At 52.3% G+C, this 15,265-nt stretch overlaps 1 protein-coding gene across 1 annotated transcript; it reads left to right on the top strand.

Annotated features, from left to right (window-relative positions):
* The first annotated feature begins 2,809 nt into the window (after nucleotides 1-2,809).
* Nucleotides 2,810-14,733, top strand: SYP (synaptophysin). The gene is made up of 7 exons (XM_045877850.2): nucleotides 2,810-2,879; nucleotides 4,042-4,107; nucleotides 5,281-5,405; nucleotides 8,372-8,567; nucleotides 9,354-9,545; nucleotides 10,690-11,020; nucleotides 13,196-14,733. Exons 1-6 carry the CDS (start codon nucleotides 2,844-2,846, stop codon nucleotides 11,014-11,016), a joined length of 942 nt encoding a protein of 313 aa, XP_045733806.1. The 5' UTR covers nucleotides 2,810-2,843; the 3' UTR covers nucleotides 11,017-11,020; nucleotides 13,196-14,733.
* Nucleotides 14,734-15,265: the final 532 nt, after the last annotated feature.

The raw sequence follows: 15,265 nt of genomic DNA, 5'->3' as shown, positions 1-15,265 counted from the left end.
TACATGTCCAAAGTCATACAGGAATAAATATTAAAGGTGGGATTCAAAATCAAGCGATTGAATGTCGAAACCCAAGCTCTTTTGCCAAAAAGGCACTAACTGGGAGGTATCCATTACATATTTGTGCAAATTCGAGGGTGTGTGTGTATGGGGATGTTTAACAAATAGGTATACATCCAGATGGTTCAAAATTCAAAAGGTACATGTGGCACCCGGCTGGCTCAGTTGGATGAGCATGTGACTCTTGATCTCAGGGTCATGAGTTTGAGCCCCATGTGGGGTATAGAGATTAAATAAACAAATATACTTTTAAGAAAATTCAAAAGGGGAAGCCCGGGTGGCTCAGTCACTTGGGCAACTGCTTTCGGCTCGGGTCATGATCCCAGGGTTCTGGGCTCCTTGCTCAGTGGGGAGCCTGCTTCTCCCTCTGCCTGCTGCTCCCCCTGCTTGTGCTCTGTCTCTCTCTCTCTCTCTGACAAATAAAGAAAATCTTTTTTAAAAAATTCAAAAGGCAAAGAGAGGTATAAAGCAGAAATTCTCCCTTCCTTCTAGAGGCAACCAGTGTTATCAGATGTATTTTATACATGTATAGGATGCTGTACTGGTAAGTTAGCACAGTGGTTAAGAATAACAGGTGCTGGGGCGCCTGGGTGGCTCAGTTGGTTAAGTGACTGCCTTCGGCTCAGATCATGAACCTGGAGTCCTGGGATTGAGTCCTGCATCGGGGCTCCCTGCTCAGCAGGGAGTCTGCTTCTCCCTCTGACCCTCCCCCATCTCATGTGCTCTCTCTCTCTTGCTCATTCTCGCTCTCTCAAATAAATAAATAAATAAAATCTTAAAAAAAAAACTATATATAAAAAAAAAGAACAGGTGCTGGGGCGCCTGGGTGGCTCAGTTGTTAAGCGTCTGCCTTTGGCTCGGGTCATGATCCCAGGGTCCTGGGATCGAGCCCTGCATTGGGGTCCCTGCTCAGGGGGAAGCCTGCTTCTCCCTCTCCCACTCCCTCTGCTTGTGTTCCCTCTCTCTGTGTCAAATAAATAAATAAAATCTTAAAAAAGAAGAAGAACAGGTGCTGGGTGCCTGGGTGGCTCAGTTGGTTGAGCAACTGCCTTTGGCTCAGGTCATGATCCCAGGGTTCTGGGATCGAGCTCCACATTGGGCTCCCTGCTCTGTGGGGAGTCTGCTTCTCCCTCTCCCTCTGCCTGCCGCTCCCCCTGCTTGTGCTCGCTCTCTCTCTCTGTCAAATAAATAAAATCTTTAAAAAAAAGATGTAAGATGAGGATGGTAGTAGTACCTGCTTTATAGGGTTGCTGTGAGGATTTCAATGAGTGATACATTGAAGCTCTCCCAACAGTGCTTGACATGGAACAGCGACAATTTAAAATGTTAGCCATTCTCTATATAACTAGGATATAATCCTTTCCTTTTCTTTCCACACAATTCCCACACAGTTTGGCATCTTGCATGTCTTACTTAACTATCTTGGTGATCATTCCAAGGCTCCATATTAGTATTTTTTAAAAGATTTTATTTATTTATTTATTTGACAGAGAGAGCGCACATGGGCATGCACGCACGCACAAGCAGGGGGAGCGGTAGGCAGAGGGAGAGGGAGAAGCAAGCTCTCTGAGCAGGGATCCCGATGTGGAGCTGGATCCCAGGACCCTGAGATCATGACCTGAGCCGAAGGCAGATGCTTAACCAACTGAGCCACCCAGGTGCCCCTCCATATTAGTATTAATGACAGCTGCATAGTACTCCACTTTGTGGCTCTATCGGATTTTACTTAAATGGGCCACTAGTAATGAGCACTTAGGGAATGTCCACTCTTTCATATTATAAACAGCACTGCAGTGAATCATCTTATACATACATCTTTTAGCACATGTATGAATCTGTCAGATAAGTTCCTAGAAGTATAAATGCTGAGCTGAACAGTATATGGATTTGTTAGTTTGCTGGATTTTGCCAAATTGCCCTCTACATAGGTTATTCCGATCTAACTTCCACTGGTAATTTATGGGAATGCCTGTTTCTGGCCAACCTGCCAATACTGAACTTAAGCAAACTTTTATATTCACCACCCTCAAAGATGAAAACCAGTATCTTAGTTTTTATAGGCATTTCTTTTAGCATAAATGAGGTTGACCATCTTAAACTCCAATTGTATTTATCCACTGGATTTTGCAACACGGCACTCGCCATTGACCTTGTGGGCCTAGTTTCAGTGGCATGAAGGAGGGAAAGTCCAATTAAAAGAAGGCTGAGGAATAAACAGGACGTAAAGGGTAGAGTTGGAGCAGGCAAAAATTTGACTAAAAGGAAAGAGAGAAATAGGGGAGATGGTTGGAGGAGGAGGGAGGGGTTTTTAAGACCTTGAACTATGTTTAAATCGCTGAGACTTTGGGCACTGCCAATTACTAGCGGGGCGACCTTGTGCAAGCAGCTTCACCTCTCTGGGGATTCATTTTCCTCATCCGTAAAAACGGGGCTAATAGTCCCTACCACAGAGGGCTGTTGTAAGGAACACAGTCAACAAACTCCGTAAAGTGGCAAAAACGCCGTACCGTGGGACCGAACGGTCCTCCTCTCCCCAGACCTCTAGATGTGTTTTCCGAGACACCGATCTTCCCAGAGCGCTCTCGCGGCTCCAGCTTTAGGGCTGGAATGGCGGCCGGCGAGATTTCGGGTCGGCCCGCGGTGTGCAGGCGCGCGCCGCGAGTGGGGCGGGGGCGCGAGGGGCGGAGCCGCGGCCGCCTGGCTGTTCCGACGATCGCGCGCCGCCCCCGCCGCGCCCCGCGCCCGCCCTTGTTAGCAGGCGCCTCCCGCCCCCCGCATTGCTGATGCAGCTGCTGGCAGACATGGACGTGGTGAATCAGGTACGCGTTCCAGCACCGAGGACAGAGCCCGCCGCTGCCCGGCCTCCCCGCCCGGATCGCCACGGATCAGGCGACTCTGAGAGGTGGTGGCCAGGGTCCTGGCAGCGGACACTCGGTCCCCGGCACTGGGGCTGGGGTCTGAGGCAGGCGAGGGAGGAAGGGGGAGGTGGAGAAAAGAAGAAGCGCGCCCTTTGCCGCAGCGAGGGCCGTCCTCACTGCCGCAGCGGGGTCCGCCAGAAGCCCGGTTCCTTACCGGCGATCATGAGGAGAGGAAGAGGGGTCTTGGGGCTAGAGTAGGGGCAACGGGGAGGGGGAGAGGAGGAAGAGTGGAAGGAAGATGGGGGTTGCTGGTAGATGAGCTAGGAAATAGAGCGACAGAAGGCGTGGGGGAGGGGGAGGGCTGACACCTGCCCCTCCCAGGAAAGGTACCCCAGTAGATGACCACCCCTTCCCCCAGAGCAGACCAAGGGACACGATCCGACTTTGCCTCTCCAAAACCCCTAGTCTCCCCTCCCCCAATGCATATCCAGTGAAGCCATGTCCCAGCCCTCCTCCACCTTAATCAGCCCATACCCTCTCTGCCATCTCACTCTTCTTCACCACCTCAGAACCTCACCCTCTCTCTAACCAGTACAAACCCCTCCCCATCCTCATCACTTCAGACCCCCCCCACCACCATCTGTCTCACCTTTACCGCTGCAGACCCCTCCCCCACCCTAGCCAAACTGACCCTCCTGTTATGACTCACCTTCACCACCCAAGACCCCCTCCCCCACCCTAATGAACCCCGACTCCTTCCTCACTCTCTCCACCTGATCCCCTTCGCCATCTGACTCACCTTTACTGTTTCAGACCTTCTCCCCTTCCCTAATTAGTCCGAACCCCATCCCCATCTTCCTCACCCCAACAACCCTCTGCCATCAACCTCACCATCTCCCCAGACCTCCCCTTCAGTCCTGAACCCCGAGGGTCTTCTCTCAGAGACTCTGTGCTCACACCTTCCCTGAAGTGTCACTTTCTCCTTCCCACCCCCTCTCCCAACATCACTCACTCCCGGAGATCACATGCCCTAGTCCCAGGGGTCATCACCTGGTGGCCTTGCCCCTCATCTCCCTTTCCATCCCCAACAATCCCACCCCCTCGCCACCGTTTCTCTCCTCAGCTGGTGGCCGGGGGTCAGTTCCGGGTGGTCAAGGAGCCCCTTGGCTTCGTGAAGGTGCTGCAATGGGTGAGTGTGGTCGGGGCCATGGGGAGAGAGAAGGAGGTGGTGGAGTCTGGAAGAGTAGGGGTGGGGAGCAAGGAATGGATGGATGGGTGGGTGGGTGGGTGGGGGTGGAAGGGGTTGGAAGAATTGGGATCCAGGGTGAGGTCCCAAGGGGCCGGGGCCAGAGAATAGATGGGCTGTGATGTGACGTCATGTAAGACCAAGGGTACCCCCGTTGTGAGGTGGAAGAATGTGACGTCCTATCTCCTCCCTTGAGGTGAGAGAGGGGCAGGGGAGGTGGAGCCTGAAGCTGGTTGCTGCGGAAAAGATGCAAAGCCAAAGAAATCCAGAAACAGTGAAAGAGACTGAGAGAATGAGAGACAGGGAATGATGGAGACAGAGATGGAAATACCGAGAAGAAAAGACAGAGAGATGAAAGAGAGTGGAGACAAGCAGAAAGAGACAAAGAAAAAGGGAGACAGAGATGCACAGAGAACAGAGATGCCAAGAGAAATAGACACAGGAAGAGTGGCAGGAAAAAAAAATGGGATGGGGGAGAGACAGAAACAGAGAAAGAGAGATACTCAGAGGAGAGAGGAAAGGAGAAACTGATACACAGAGAAAAAGAGATGCACAAGGGAGACAGAGAGAGCATGATACAGAGACCAAGTCAGAGACAGAGCAGGGAGATAGATACAAACAGACCAAGGACGGAAACACACAGAGGGAGAGACATACATTTACACAGATGGAGCCAGAGAAAAAAGAGACAGACAGAGACCTATATCGATACTAGAGAGTCAGAGGCGGAGAGTGAAACAGAGATACAGAGACAAAGAGACATCTGAGAAAGACAGAGAAACAAATACCAAGAGAAATAGAGACACAGAGAACAACAGAAGACAGGCAGAAATACACAGAGAGACAGAGAAATAAAGAGACTGAGATAAAAGAGAGAAGGAGGGGGGTCAGAGCACTGAGAGGTGGAGACAGAGACATTGAGAGAAAGACTGGAAGAGACAGCCACACCCCTGTAATCAGCTTGTCCTTGGAGCTGAGGAGCCCTGATTAGGGGGTGGGGGTGGGGGCTGGTCCATCTGCTGCTGCTTGTGCTGGGCCCCGGTCTGTCCAGGGGAGGGCAGCCCAGCCCACATGTGCACAGGCTCACCGTGACCGCCCCCGTCCCTGCTGCCCAAGGTCTTTGCAATCTTCGCCTTTGCCACGTGTGGCAGCTACTCCGGGGAGCTCCGGCTGAGTGTGGAGTGTGCCAACAAGTCAGAGAGTGACCTCAGCATCGAGGTTGAATTCGAGTACCCCTTCAGGTGCGCCCCCCCACCCCAGCCCACCCGGGGGGGGGGATCCCCAGAGAGAGGGTAGGGGTGGGGTAAGACTGGCCAACACTGCCTCCCTGGTGGCTCCTGTTCAGCCCCCACCTCAGGAGACCACACTGGCTCAGGTCACTGCGCATGCACTGAGCACCTACCTTGTGCCTGGCACTGCTCTGGACATCTAGGACATCTGGTGAGCAAGACAGGCATAGGCTGTTGCCCTCTGGCTGTGTTCTAGTGAATGGGGAGGGGCAGGAGACCAGCAATAAACAAGATTCAAAAGTAGAAGTATATACGGATAAATAGCCTTAGAGCACTAGTTGCTCAATTATGTCAGCCAATATTATTTAATTCCCATTCATTCATTCCATATACGTTTTTTTTTTTAAAGATTCTTTTTTTAAAGATTTTATTTATTTATTTGAGAGAGAGAATGAGAGACAGAGAGCATGAGAGGGAGGAGGGTCAGAGGGAGAAGCAGACTCCCTGCTGAGCAGGGAGCCCGATGCGGGACTCGATCCCGGGACTCCAGGATCATGACCTGAGCCGAAGGCAGTCGCTTAACCAACTGAGCCACTCAGGCGCCCTCCATATACGTTTTTTTGGAGAACCTACTGTGTGCCAGTTTCTGCTCAAAGTGCTGGGGACATAACAGGGGGAAAAAAAAAAACAACAACAGACCAAGCTCCCTAGCGTCATGGAGCCAACATTTTAACAAATAAATTAATAAAAAAGATGATTGCAGACTGGGAGAAATTCAAAGAGGGGGTCCTCGTGCAGGGTTTTATCCCAGAGAATAACGAAGGGGTCTGATTAGCTATAGGGAATGATTAAACCCAGCTAAGCAATTCTGATATTTACTGGACTCATACTGTGTGCCAGGTGCTAGGAACATGAGGACGAGCACAAACAGGCAAGGTCACTGCCCTCGCAATGATGCTTCCCTCCTGGGGAGTGGGAAGACAGAGACCCAAAGACACAATTTCAGTAGAGGCTTCTGAGGTTCCTCCACTCCTAGGACAAATCACGTAACTGCTCCAGGTCTCAATTTCCTCGTCGGTAAAAGGGGATAATTATACCCCTTACAAGGTTATGAAGCATAGCAACTGAATTAATACTTGTAAAGTGCTTAGCACAGTGCAGGGCACACGATGAGCGCTCCACCAGGGCTTGTCACAATAAAGAAAATAAACAAGTTTAAGGGACTCAGGAAAGAGGTCAGGGATTGAGTTGGAAATTGGGCACTTCCGAGCACTAAGGATAAATGTAGGCTCAGGGGATCACCCAGGGGGGAGAGGGAAGAGTGGAGAGAGGAAAATCCAGGACAGACCCTGAGCAATGGTTGAAAGAAAAAGCGGCACCAGGGAGGTGTGGCCTGAGGGGCAGTGGGGAGCAGGGATCCACTGGTTCACAGAAGCCAGGGAACAGAGTTTCGGGGAGGAGGGGAGCTGGCAGCATGGGATACTGCTGGGAGTCCTTTGGGAATCCAGAAGGCCACAAAAACTTGTGGACTCCTCAGGAGCTCCCATACCTAGGACCTCCAGTCGTGAAGATCTGCCTTTTACCCACAAGTCTCCTGGGGGAAAAAGTCTTTGCCCTGGTCCCCTTGACCGACCCCCCACTGCCCTGATAACCCCCAAGGGCCCCCCATTTCCCATCAGACACCCCCTCTCCCAACTCAGCCTACTAGGAACCCAGAAACTTACCCAGATTAAACTCTTCACTCTGTCATTTAGCAGCGGTACAACCTTGGGCAACTTAACACAACCCTGCTGAGCCTCTGGTCATCTGTAAAATGGATATACTAATGCCTGCTTTAGAGAAGTGGCGGGGGGAGGGTCATTAAATGAGGCAATTAGCTAAAGTGCCTTGTAGGTGATCTGTAAGTGTAAGCCCCTTCCCTCAGGACCTTTGCCACACAAGGGGACTAGCACCATTTGCTCAGTCTCAGGATCCTGCCCCCCAGTCTGAGGCCAGAGGTCTAGGGACCCCACCCCAGACCTTCTCCCTACACGCATTTTCTCCCTATGACCTCCATTACACCGCAGGAAAGGCCTTAGTCCCAGGACACCTTCCCAACCTGCGCCTCCCCACCTCACATATGTACATCCATTCTGTGTGCTCCAGGATCCCTCCTACCCTCCTGTCTGTCTGTCTGTCTTCTGTTCTGTAGTCTCTGTGCTCTCCTCTGCTATGCATACGTTTCTTTTCTCTTGGGGACCTGAAGTGGGGTAGGGAGAAGAGTCAACAGGATGTAGGGGAAGACACAGTGTTCAGAGCCCAACTGTGCCATTCTCTCCCCAGCTGTGTGACCTTAGGCAAGTTAATGCACTTCTCTGAGCCTCTGTACATTTCATTTGATGAACATCTATTGAGCACCTACTATGTGGCAGCACTGTTCCAGGTCCTAGGGATACAGCAGTGAACGCAACAAATGAAAAAGCCCAGCCCTCTTTTAATTACAGGAAAAATCCAGGAAAAAAGTAAAACACATGATATGTCAGATGCATGGGGTATCACTGCTACAGAGAAAAACAGAGCTAGGAAGGGGGCTAAGGAGCACTGGGAGGGAATGGTTCCATTTGATTTTAATACTGAGATCAGGAAAGGCCTCACTGAGGTGAAAGTTGAGCAAAACTTGAAGGACATGAAGGGAGTAATGTATAGGAGAAGGGCATCCCAGTGCAAAGATCCTGAGGTGGGAGGGTGCCTGGTACATTCTACAAATAACCAAGAGGTCAAAGTGCCTGGGTTGGAGTAAGGGTTGAATGAGACCTATTTCACCAGGATGCTGTGAACAATCAGTAAAATGTGACTGGTATACAGTAGGTGCTCTGTGAATGGTTATTTCCTCCTCTTTCTTCCTGGGACCTTGTCAGAATCTGGGGAACCCATGACTGGGCAGGGGGGATGGTGGGTGTTCTTAGGGTCTGGCCCACACCTGCCATGTCTCTCCACAGGCTGCACCAAGTGTACTTTGATGCACCCACCTGCCGAGGGGACACTGAGAAAATCTTCCTGGTGGGAGACTACTCCTCATCAGCCGAATTCTTTGTCACCGTAGCTGTGTTTGCCTTTCTGTACTCCATGGGGGCTCTGGCCACCTACATCTTCCTGCAGAATAAGTACCGAGAGAACAACAAAGGACCCATGATGGTGAGCCCCCCACAGCCACTCAAGTGCAGCGCCCGGGGGCGGGGGGGCGGACATGGAGCCTCAGGGACACGGCCATGTTCATAGGCCACTCCCAAACCCTAGACAGCCCCACATGCCGGCAGTCAGCATAAGAGCCACAGATGTTACCGCTGTCGCCGCTGTGAGCATCAAAGAAACCGAACCATAGAATGACAGGGACACACTCAGAGCCCACACAGAATCCCAGACAGGCCCACCTCTGGAAACCTGCCACCTCGCACACCACCACGCAGTCTAGATCAAAGGAAGGTGCACAGAGGTTCACCGTGACAGTCATGCTTGTCATCATGCCCACCCAGACACATTGATTCCTACACAGCTGTACTCATACACCCTCATCCCAGACACAAAATGACATAAATTCCTACATTCAGATGAAAGTAGAAAGACGCTATTTTCACAGATTCGGAAACCATCCCACAAAATCCCCACCCCCACACAATTACACTCCCACATCCTCTGTGTCAAAGACACACACGTGCACGCACACATTCACACTCTCTCTCTCTCTCTCTCTCTCACACACACACACACACACACACACACACACACACACACACGCCCAAGCTAGGAATGCTCACCTTCAAGTGAGTATTGGGGGCTTCAGAGCTGAAAAGGCAGGGAAGAGACAGGGCTTTTCTGCAGGGCCTCCCTCTCCCAAGAAAGCCTGTGATCTGAGGAGGCCCTGCAGCATGACATGAAGCAGCCCACTCACAGTGCCATCTGCCTCTCCCCTGCCTGTCCTAGGACTTCCTGGCCACGGCAGTGTTCGCCTTCATGTGGCTGGTTAGCTCATCAGCGTGGGCCAAGGGGCTGTCAGACGTGAAGATGGCCACTGACCCAGAGAACATTATCAAAGGGATGTCTGTCTGCCACCAGGCGGGGAATACATGCAAGGAGCTGAGGGACCCTGTGACCTCTGGCCTCAACACTTCAGTGGTAAGCCCTGGGAAGGTGGCTGGACCGCTGGGCCAGGTGGGGAGGGAGGCTGGGAAACTCACAGTCTGGCCTGGGGATTGGTGGAGAGAATAGAATGAGGGGAGAATTCAAAGGTGATCCAAGAGGGCTCCCTGGAGGAGGCATGCCAACAACAGGGCCTTGAAGGGTAAGATAGCAATTAAAACAAATAGTCCCCGGGAGGGGAATATGAGACTGTCTGTCCGATTAGGTTTGGGAGATCTGGATCCCAGGCCCAGCCTAGTCGTGGAGAACCTCTGGCAACTCAGTACCGTCTTGGGACCTCAATGTCCTTATACAGTATGCAAAATGAAGAATAACTTGAAATGTTTCCCACTTGGACTCCCCCTACTGGCCAGAGTCAGACTGTCTGAGCTTCAATCCCAGCTCCGCCACCTGCAACTCTGGGACCTCAAACTAGTTACTCAACCTCTCCACCTCAGTCTGAGCATGTAAATTGAAAACTGCTAAGAGGTCCTGCTCCAAAGTTGAGTATTCAGTGAACTAGTAACATACAAAGTGCTTAGAAAAGGGCCTGGCATGTGGTAAGTTGTATACAAGTGTTACAGATACTAAGATACCAACTTTTTTTCTGTCACTTGCTGGGTGTGAGACATTGAGCACATTAGCCTCTCTGGGCCTCAGTTTCCTCAACTGTAAAGAGGAGATATTACTTCCTGTCCCAAAATTGAATTATATTGTATATATTTAAGCTCCATATATTTGTTTCAATATAAAAGCATATATTTATATACTTTGTATATGCGTATATACATGTGTATATGTGCATCTGTTAGTGGTATATCTACATACATAATGAAAATTTATGCTGAACATTTTACCCTATTACAAATTTATATTATATTTTATACATGTATAAATGTGTGTATGTCACAGTGATAGATGTCAACATCCTCGAGAGTCTGAATTCTAACACGGCCCATGCCCCCTACCCCAGGTGAATTTTCTGCACATTTGCGTTCATGCGCCAGGACTCTAGAGGGTCCGGGTTTTATTACCACCACCCTTCGGGAGGCCACGGATCTATGATCGACGCAGGCGGCCTCGACGTCCCCCGGGGCCAACTCAATGCGCAGGACGACAGCCAGGCTTTGTCTCCCCGCAGGTGTTCGGTTTCCTGAACCTGGTGCTCTGGGTCGGCAACCTGTGGTTCGTGTTCAAGGAGACAGGCTGGGCTGCCCCATTCATGCGCGCACCCCCCGGCGCCCCCGAGAAGCAACCAGCGCCCGGGGACGCCTATGGCGAGGCGGGCTACGGGCAGGGCCCCGGCGGGTACGGGCCCCAGGACTCCTACGGGCCCCAGGGCGGCTACCAGCCCGACTACGGGCAGCCCGCCGGCGGCGGTGGCGGCGGCTACGGGCCTCAGGGAGACTACGGGCAGCAAGGCTATGGCCCTCAGGGTGCGCCCACCTCCTTCTCCAATCAGATGTAGTCTGGTGAGTGACGGGCGGGCGGCGCGGCCAAGGAGGGTACAGGAAGGGAGACGGGCGGGTCAGTGAGCCAATAAGAGTCAAGAGTAAATGGTACGTAGGCACGGGGTGGAGGTTTGAAGGCGCCAATAGAGAGGCGGAGCTACATGCGAAGGACGAAAAACTAGCCAACAAATGGAGAGCAAGAGAGTGGTGCTTGAAGATGGGCAGAATGAAAAGCCAATGGGAGAGAAGTAGTAGCGCCTCCCTGAGGGAAGGGAGGGGAGAGAAAAGCGGGCAGAGCAACCAATGAAAGAAGGGAATGGCAGGGGGACTTGCGTAGTGCAGGAATCCACGAAGGGAAGAGGAGGTGGGCCTTAGAAGTGATTAGTAAGCCAGTATGTTCCAATAAGGCCAATAGATGGTGAGGGTAAAGGGGTCATGAAGGTCAGACAAGCTCACCAATCCCGGAGGAGGTGATCGATCTGCCATCTCTCCCCAACCCGTGTGGTGAGAGAGGTGGTGTGGAATTTCACGGAAGGAAGGGGGCGGGCGGAAGCAATGGAAAGCCTTGCAGGCCTTCTTGCTGGGCCTCAAAAGAGAAGTGTGATTTCCTCACCTATGAGGGAGGGAAATAGGAAGGGGCAGGGGGATGGCAACACGTGGGTGGAGGTAGCTTCTGGCACTTGGCCAGGGTGGAAAAGGGCAGGGAGGAGTTTATTAGGTATTTCACGTCTAATTAATCAAAAACTCCTGTTGACTCTTACCTTCAAAATATATCCATAATCTTCCACGTCTCACTGTCCTCTCCGCTGGACATCTTCACAGCTTTCTACCCGCATCCCCATTCTGTTCTACTCACAGCATTGGGAAGGATCCTGTTAAATCCTAAATCTGGACACGGCCCTCCTGTGCTCACAGCCTTGCCTGGGCACCCATCTCACTCACCTTAAAAGCCAAAGCCCTCACCAGGCATGACGCCAAGCGTCACCTGTCCCTTCTCTGACCTCCCACCTCCTCCCACTCCCCACCCCCAACTGCATTCCAGGCACAAGCCAAATTCAGGGCCTTGGTACTTGCTTTCCCCCTGGAGTTTTCCACCCACACACACTGATAATCTTACCTGGCCAGCTTCTTAAAGTCCCCTTTCTTATCTCTCTTATAGTACCCCGTGTTTTTCTTACCACAGTCTGTAATTATTAGTTTATATGTTTATTGACTGTCTCTTCCTCTAAACCACAGGACGTGACCATGACTTATTCATGCTGTACACACATCACTTAGAGCCCTACTAATGTTAAGAAACATTTATTGAGGAAATAATAGAAACGACATGAGACACTTTACTCTCATTTTATGCTTCTCTGCTCAAAATCTTCCCGTGACTTACACCTCATCCAGAGTCAAAGCTGATGTCCTCACAACCTAGTCCACAGGGCCCTTTATGACCCCATTACTGACCTCTCTGACATCACCTCCTACCACTGTCCCTTGCTCACTCCACTGGAGCCCCACTGACCTTCTTGCTGTTCCTCAAACACACTAGACATGGCTCTACCCCAGGGCCTTTGCACTGGCTGTTCCCCTGCCTGGAATGTTCTTCATCCCAGTTATCTGCATGTCTCATTCCCTCACCTCCTTAACTCTATTCCAATATCACTTCTTAAATGAGGTCTTCTCTGACAACCCTACTTACCACAGCTACATTTCTTCCTCTACTGGCACTCCTAATCCCCCTCACCCTGGTCTACCTTTTGTTTTTACATTGCACTTACTATCACCTGATGTCCTACCTTGTAAGGCTACTGTGAGGATAGATAACTCACTTACATATTTTTGTTATTGTTTGAAGTCTGTCTTCTCTGTCACAAGGCAAGCACCACAAAGATAAGGAGCTTTGTTTTGCCCAATACAGTGTATCACCAAAGGCTAGAACAGTACATGTTAATGGACATTTTTGGGTTGGGGGAGGGGGGACCATAATGTCTTTGGTACTTAATCTAGTGGGCGAAAGGTCTGTCTTCGCGGTAGGGGCAGCTGGGATGAAGCTGACCCGAGGACTATAAATGAAGAAGGAAGGAAGAAAAGGCATGGCAGGCAGGGGGTAAAGCCAAGGTGGAAGCATAGCAGCCCAGCCCCCCTCCCTAAGGGCACAACCTACGTCTGGACCCCCTCTCCTTTCTGTGTCTTTTGTCTCCACAGGTCAGTGCGGCCCGGGAGGACCCCATGGGTGGGCAAGAGCTCAGAAGCCCTGCCCCCCTTTCCACCCCTATACCCCAGGTCTCCGCCCCTCAAGCCAGGAGACTCTAATTCTCTTTGCTGTTTATATATATATATATTATATATAAATATCTATTTATCTGTCTGAGCCCTGCCCCCACTCCACACCCCTCATGCATTAGGGGCCTGACCTTGAGTGGGCCCCTCTCCTAACCCCACCCCTTCCCTTGCATCCCTTGGCCCCTCTCTGTTCCCTGGCCCTGTGCCCTGAGGTTGGGGCACTCTGAAAGGGGGACAGGGAAAAGACAGGTCTCAGCTGTGTGGGGAGGGTCGGTGTGACTTCAGACTCTCTCCCCTCTCTCCCTTCCCTTCTCCCAACTGGCCTTGACTCCTCCAGCAATGCCTGAACAGGGGCCATTAGGGGAAATTCAACCCTGAGAGGAGAGAAAGGCAAACTGGGGGACTTGACCCAAGGTGGACTTGTAGAGGAGCTCTGGGGTGGAGAGGACTAGTAAGCAAGGGGTTTGGGTTCCAGACATACTGGAACTAGAGTCTAAGGAAGAGGGGTGCCCTAGAGCATTCTGGAGCAGGGCTTGGAAGGAGGCTGAGGGCGTGGTTCTAGAATGGGTGGAGCTTTGAGTGAGGCAGGGGTCGGGGCCCAAAAGTGGGCAGGGTTTGGAATAGGACAGGGTTTTATGGAAGGGGTGTGACCTGGGACCTGGGGACTGGGTTCTAGAGGGGTGGGGCCTGAACCAGGCAGGGGGTGAGGCTCCAGAGTGGGCGGGTCTTGGATTGGGACCAGAGTGCACGGAAGGGGTGTAGCTAGGAATATTCAGGAGCCTGAGTTTGATTCTAAGCGGGGGCAGATCTTGTGCAAGGCAAGAAGTGGGATTCAGGAATGGGCCAAGTTTGACATGAGGTCGTGGTCTGGGTTCTAGACAGGGCGGGGCGTAGAGCGGGTGTTCATGGTGGTTTCAGAAGGGGCAGCTCACCCCAATGGAGCAGTGAAAAAAGTGTTTTAAAGTAGGCGGGTTTGGCAGTGGAGGGGGGAATATCCCTAGTCAAAGCTGAGGGCTGAGGTGGCCTGGGAGGAGCTGAGAGGTAAGGCTTGGAAGGTGAGGGGTGGGATCCAGAGAGAAACACCCCCCACACCCTTGCCCACCCCCGCGTGATGGGACAGCTAGGTAGTCAGAGGACAGAGCCAACGGGTCTGTGGGGCCGGCCCACCCCTCCCTCCCCTTTCCTTGCCTCCTCCCTCCGTCCACACCCGCGCCCGCCCCAGGGTGGCCGGAGGCCCGGTCTGGAGTCCCTCTCCTGCACCCTCCGCTGTGTCTGTGACGTCGGTAGTGCCTGTGATTGTGTATGCCATTTTGTCTGGCTGTGGTCCCTCCCCCTCTCCTCCAGACGCCCCCCCCCCTTTTCCTAGCCCTTCGGTATTGTTTGAAGACCTCCCCGAGGAAGAACAAATAGGATTAATTCTCCTCCCCTAAATAAACTCCTCAACCACCTAGTCCACCCGGCTCTGATTTCTCAGTGTGTCTTTTTTCTTTGGAGGGGGGAGGAAGAAGGAGAGGTGGGGGAGAGGCGGCGAAAGGAAGCTCCGCCCCTGACCTGCTGGATGGACCTGCCGTTCAAGTCACCCCATCACTTTAGGTCCCTCCAGCCGGGTTATGCCAAGCTGCAGCCTCCGTGCAGCCTCCCTTGTCGATCATTCTAAGTCCCGCTCCGAGTAGCCCTGCCCACTGCCCCACTACTGGCGGGCGAAGGCCCGGTCTTTCTAGGGTTCGGTTCTAATTCTGGTCCACTAGCCGCTCCCCTTCCCAGGCCTTTGTGGAGCCCTGTCCTCAAACCCCAAGGGGCCCGACTAGGACCCCTATACTTCACAGCGAGCCCTCCCCCTACCTACCCGCCTCGTATTCTTCAGACCCAGCTTTCTCGCCATTTCCTTTCCGCGCCCCAACTGGAGAACTGGGAGACCCGCTGGGCGGCAAGGCCAGGAGGCGGAGCACGGGGGTGACTCGTTACCTCATTCATTCATTCCCTTTAACCCCC

Source organism: Mirounga angustirostris, unplaced genomic scaffold (genome assembly GCF_029215605.1).
Source record: "Mirounga angustirostris isolate CCGP_5_RB_7025 unplaced genomic scaffold, mMirAng1.0.hap1 SCAF_11, whole genome shotgun sequence".
Taxonomy (NCBI): Eukaryota; Metazoa; Chordata; class Mammalia; order Carnivora; family Phocidae; genus Mirounga; species Mirounga angustirostris.
The sequence above is the reverse complement of the archived record's forward strand: the minus strand, read 5'-3'. Positions and strand labels throughout refer to the sequence as shown.

Coding starts and splice junctions, on each gene's coding strand:
- SYP (XM_045877850.2), top strand. CDS start 2,844: ATGCAGCTGCTGGCAGACATGGACGTGGTGAATCAG. Junction 5,406..8,371: donor GAATTCGAGTACCCCTTCAG/GTGCGCCCCCCC, acceptor GTCTCTCCACAG/GCTGCACCAAGTGTACTTTG. Junction 9,546..10,689: donor CTGGCCTCAACACTTCAGTG/GTAAGCCCTGGG, acceptor GTCTCCCCGCAG/GTGTTCGGTTTCCTGAACCT.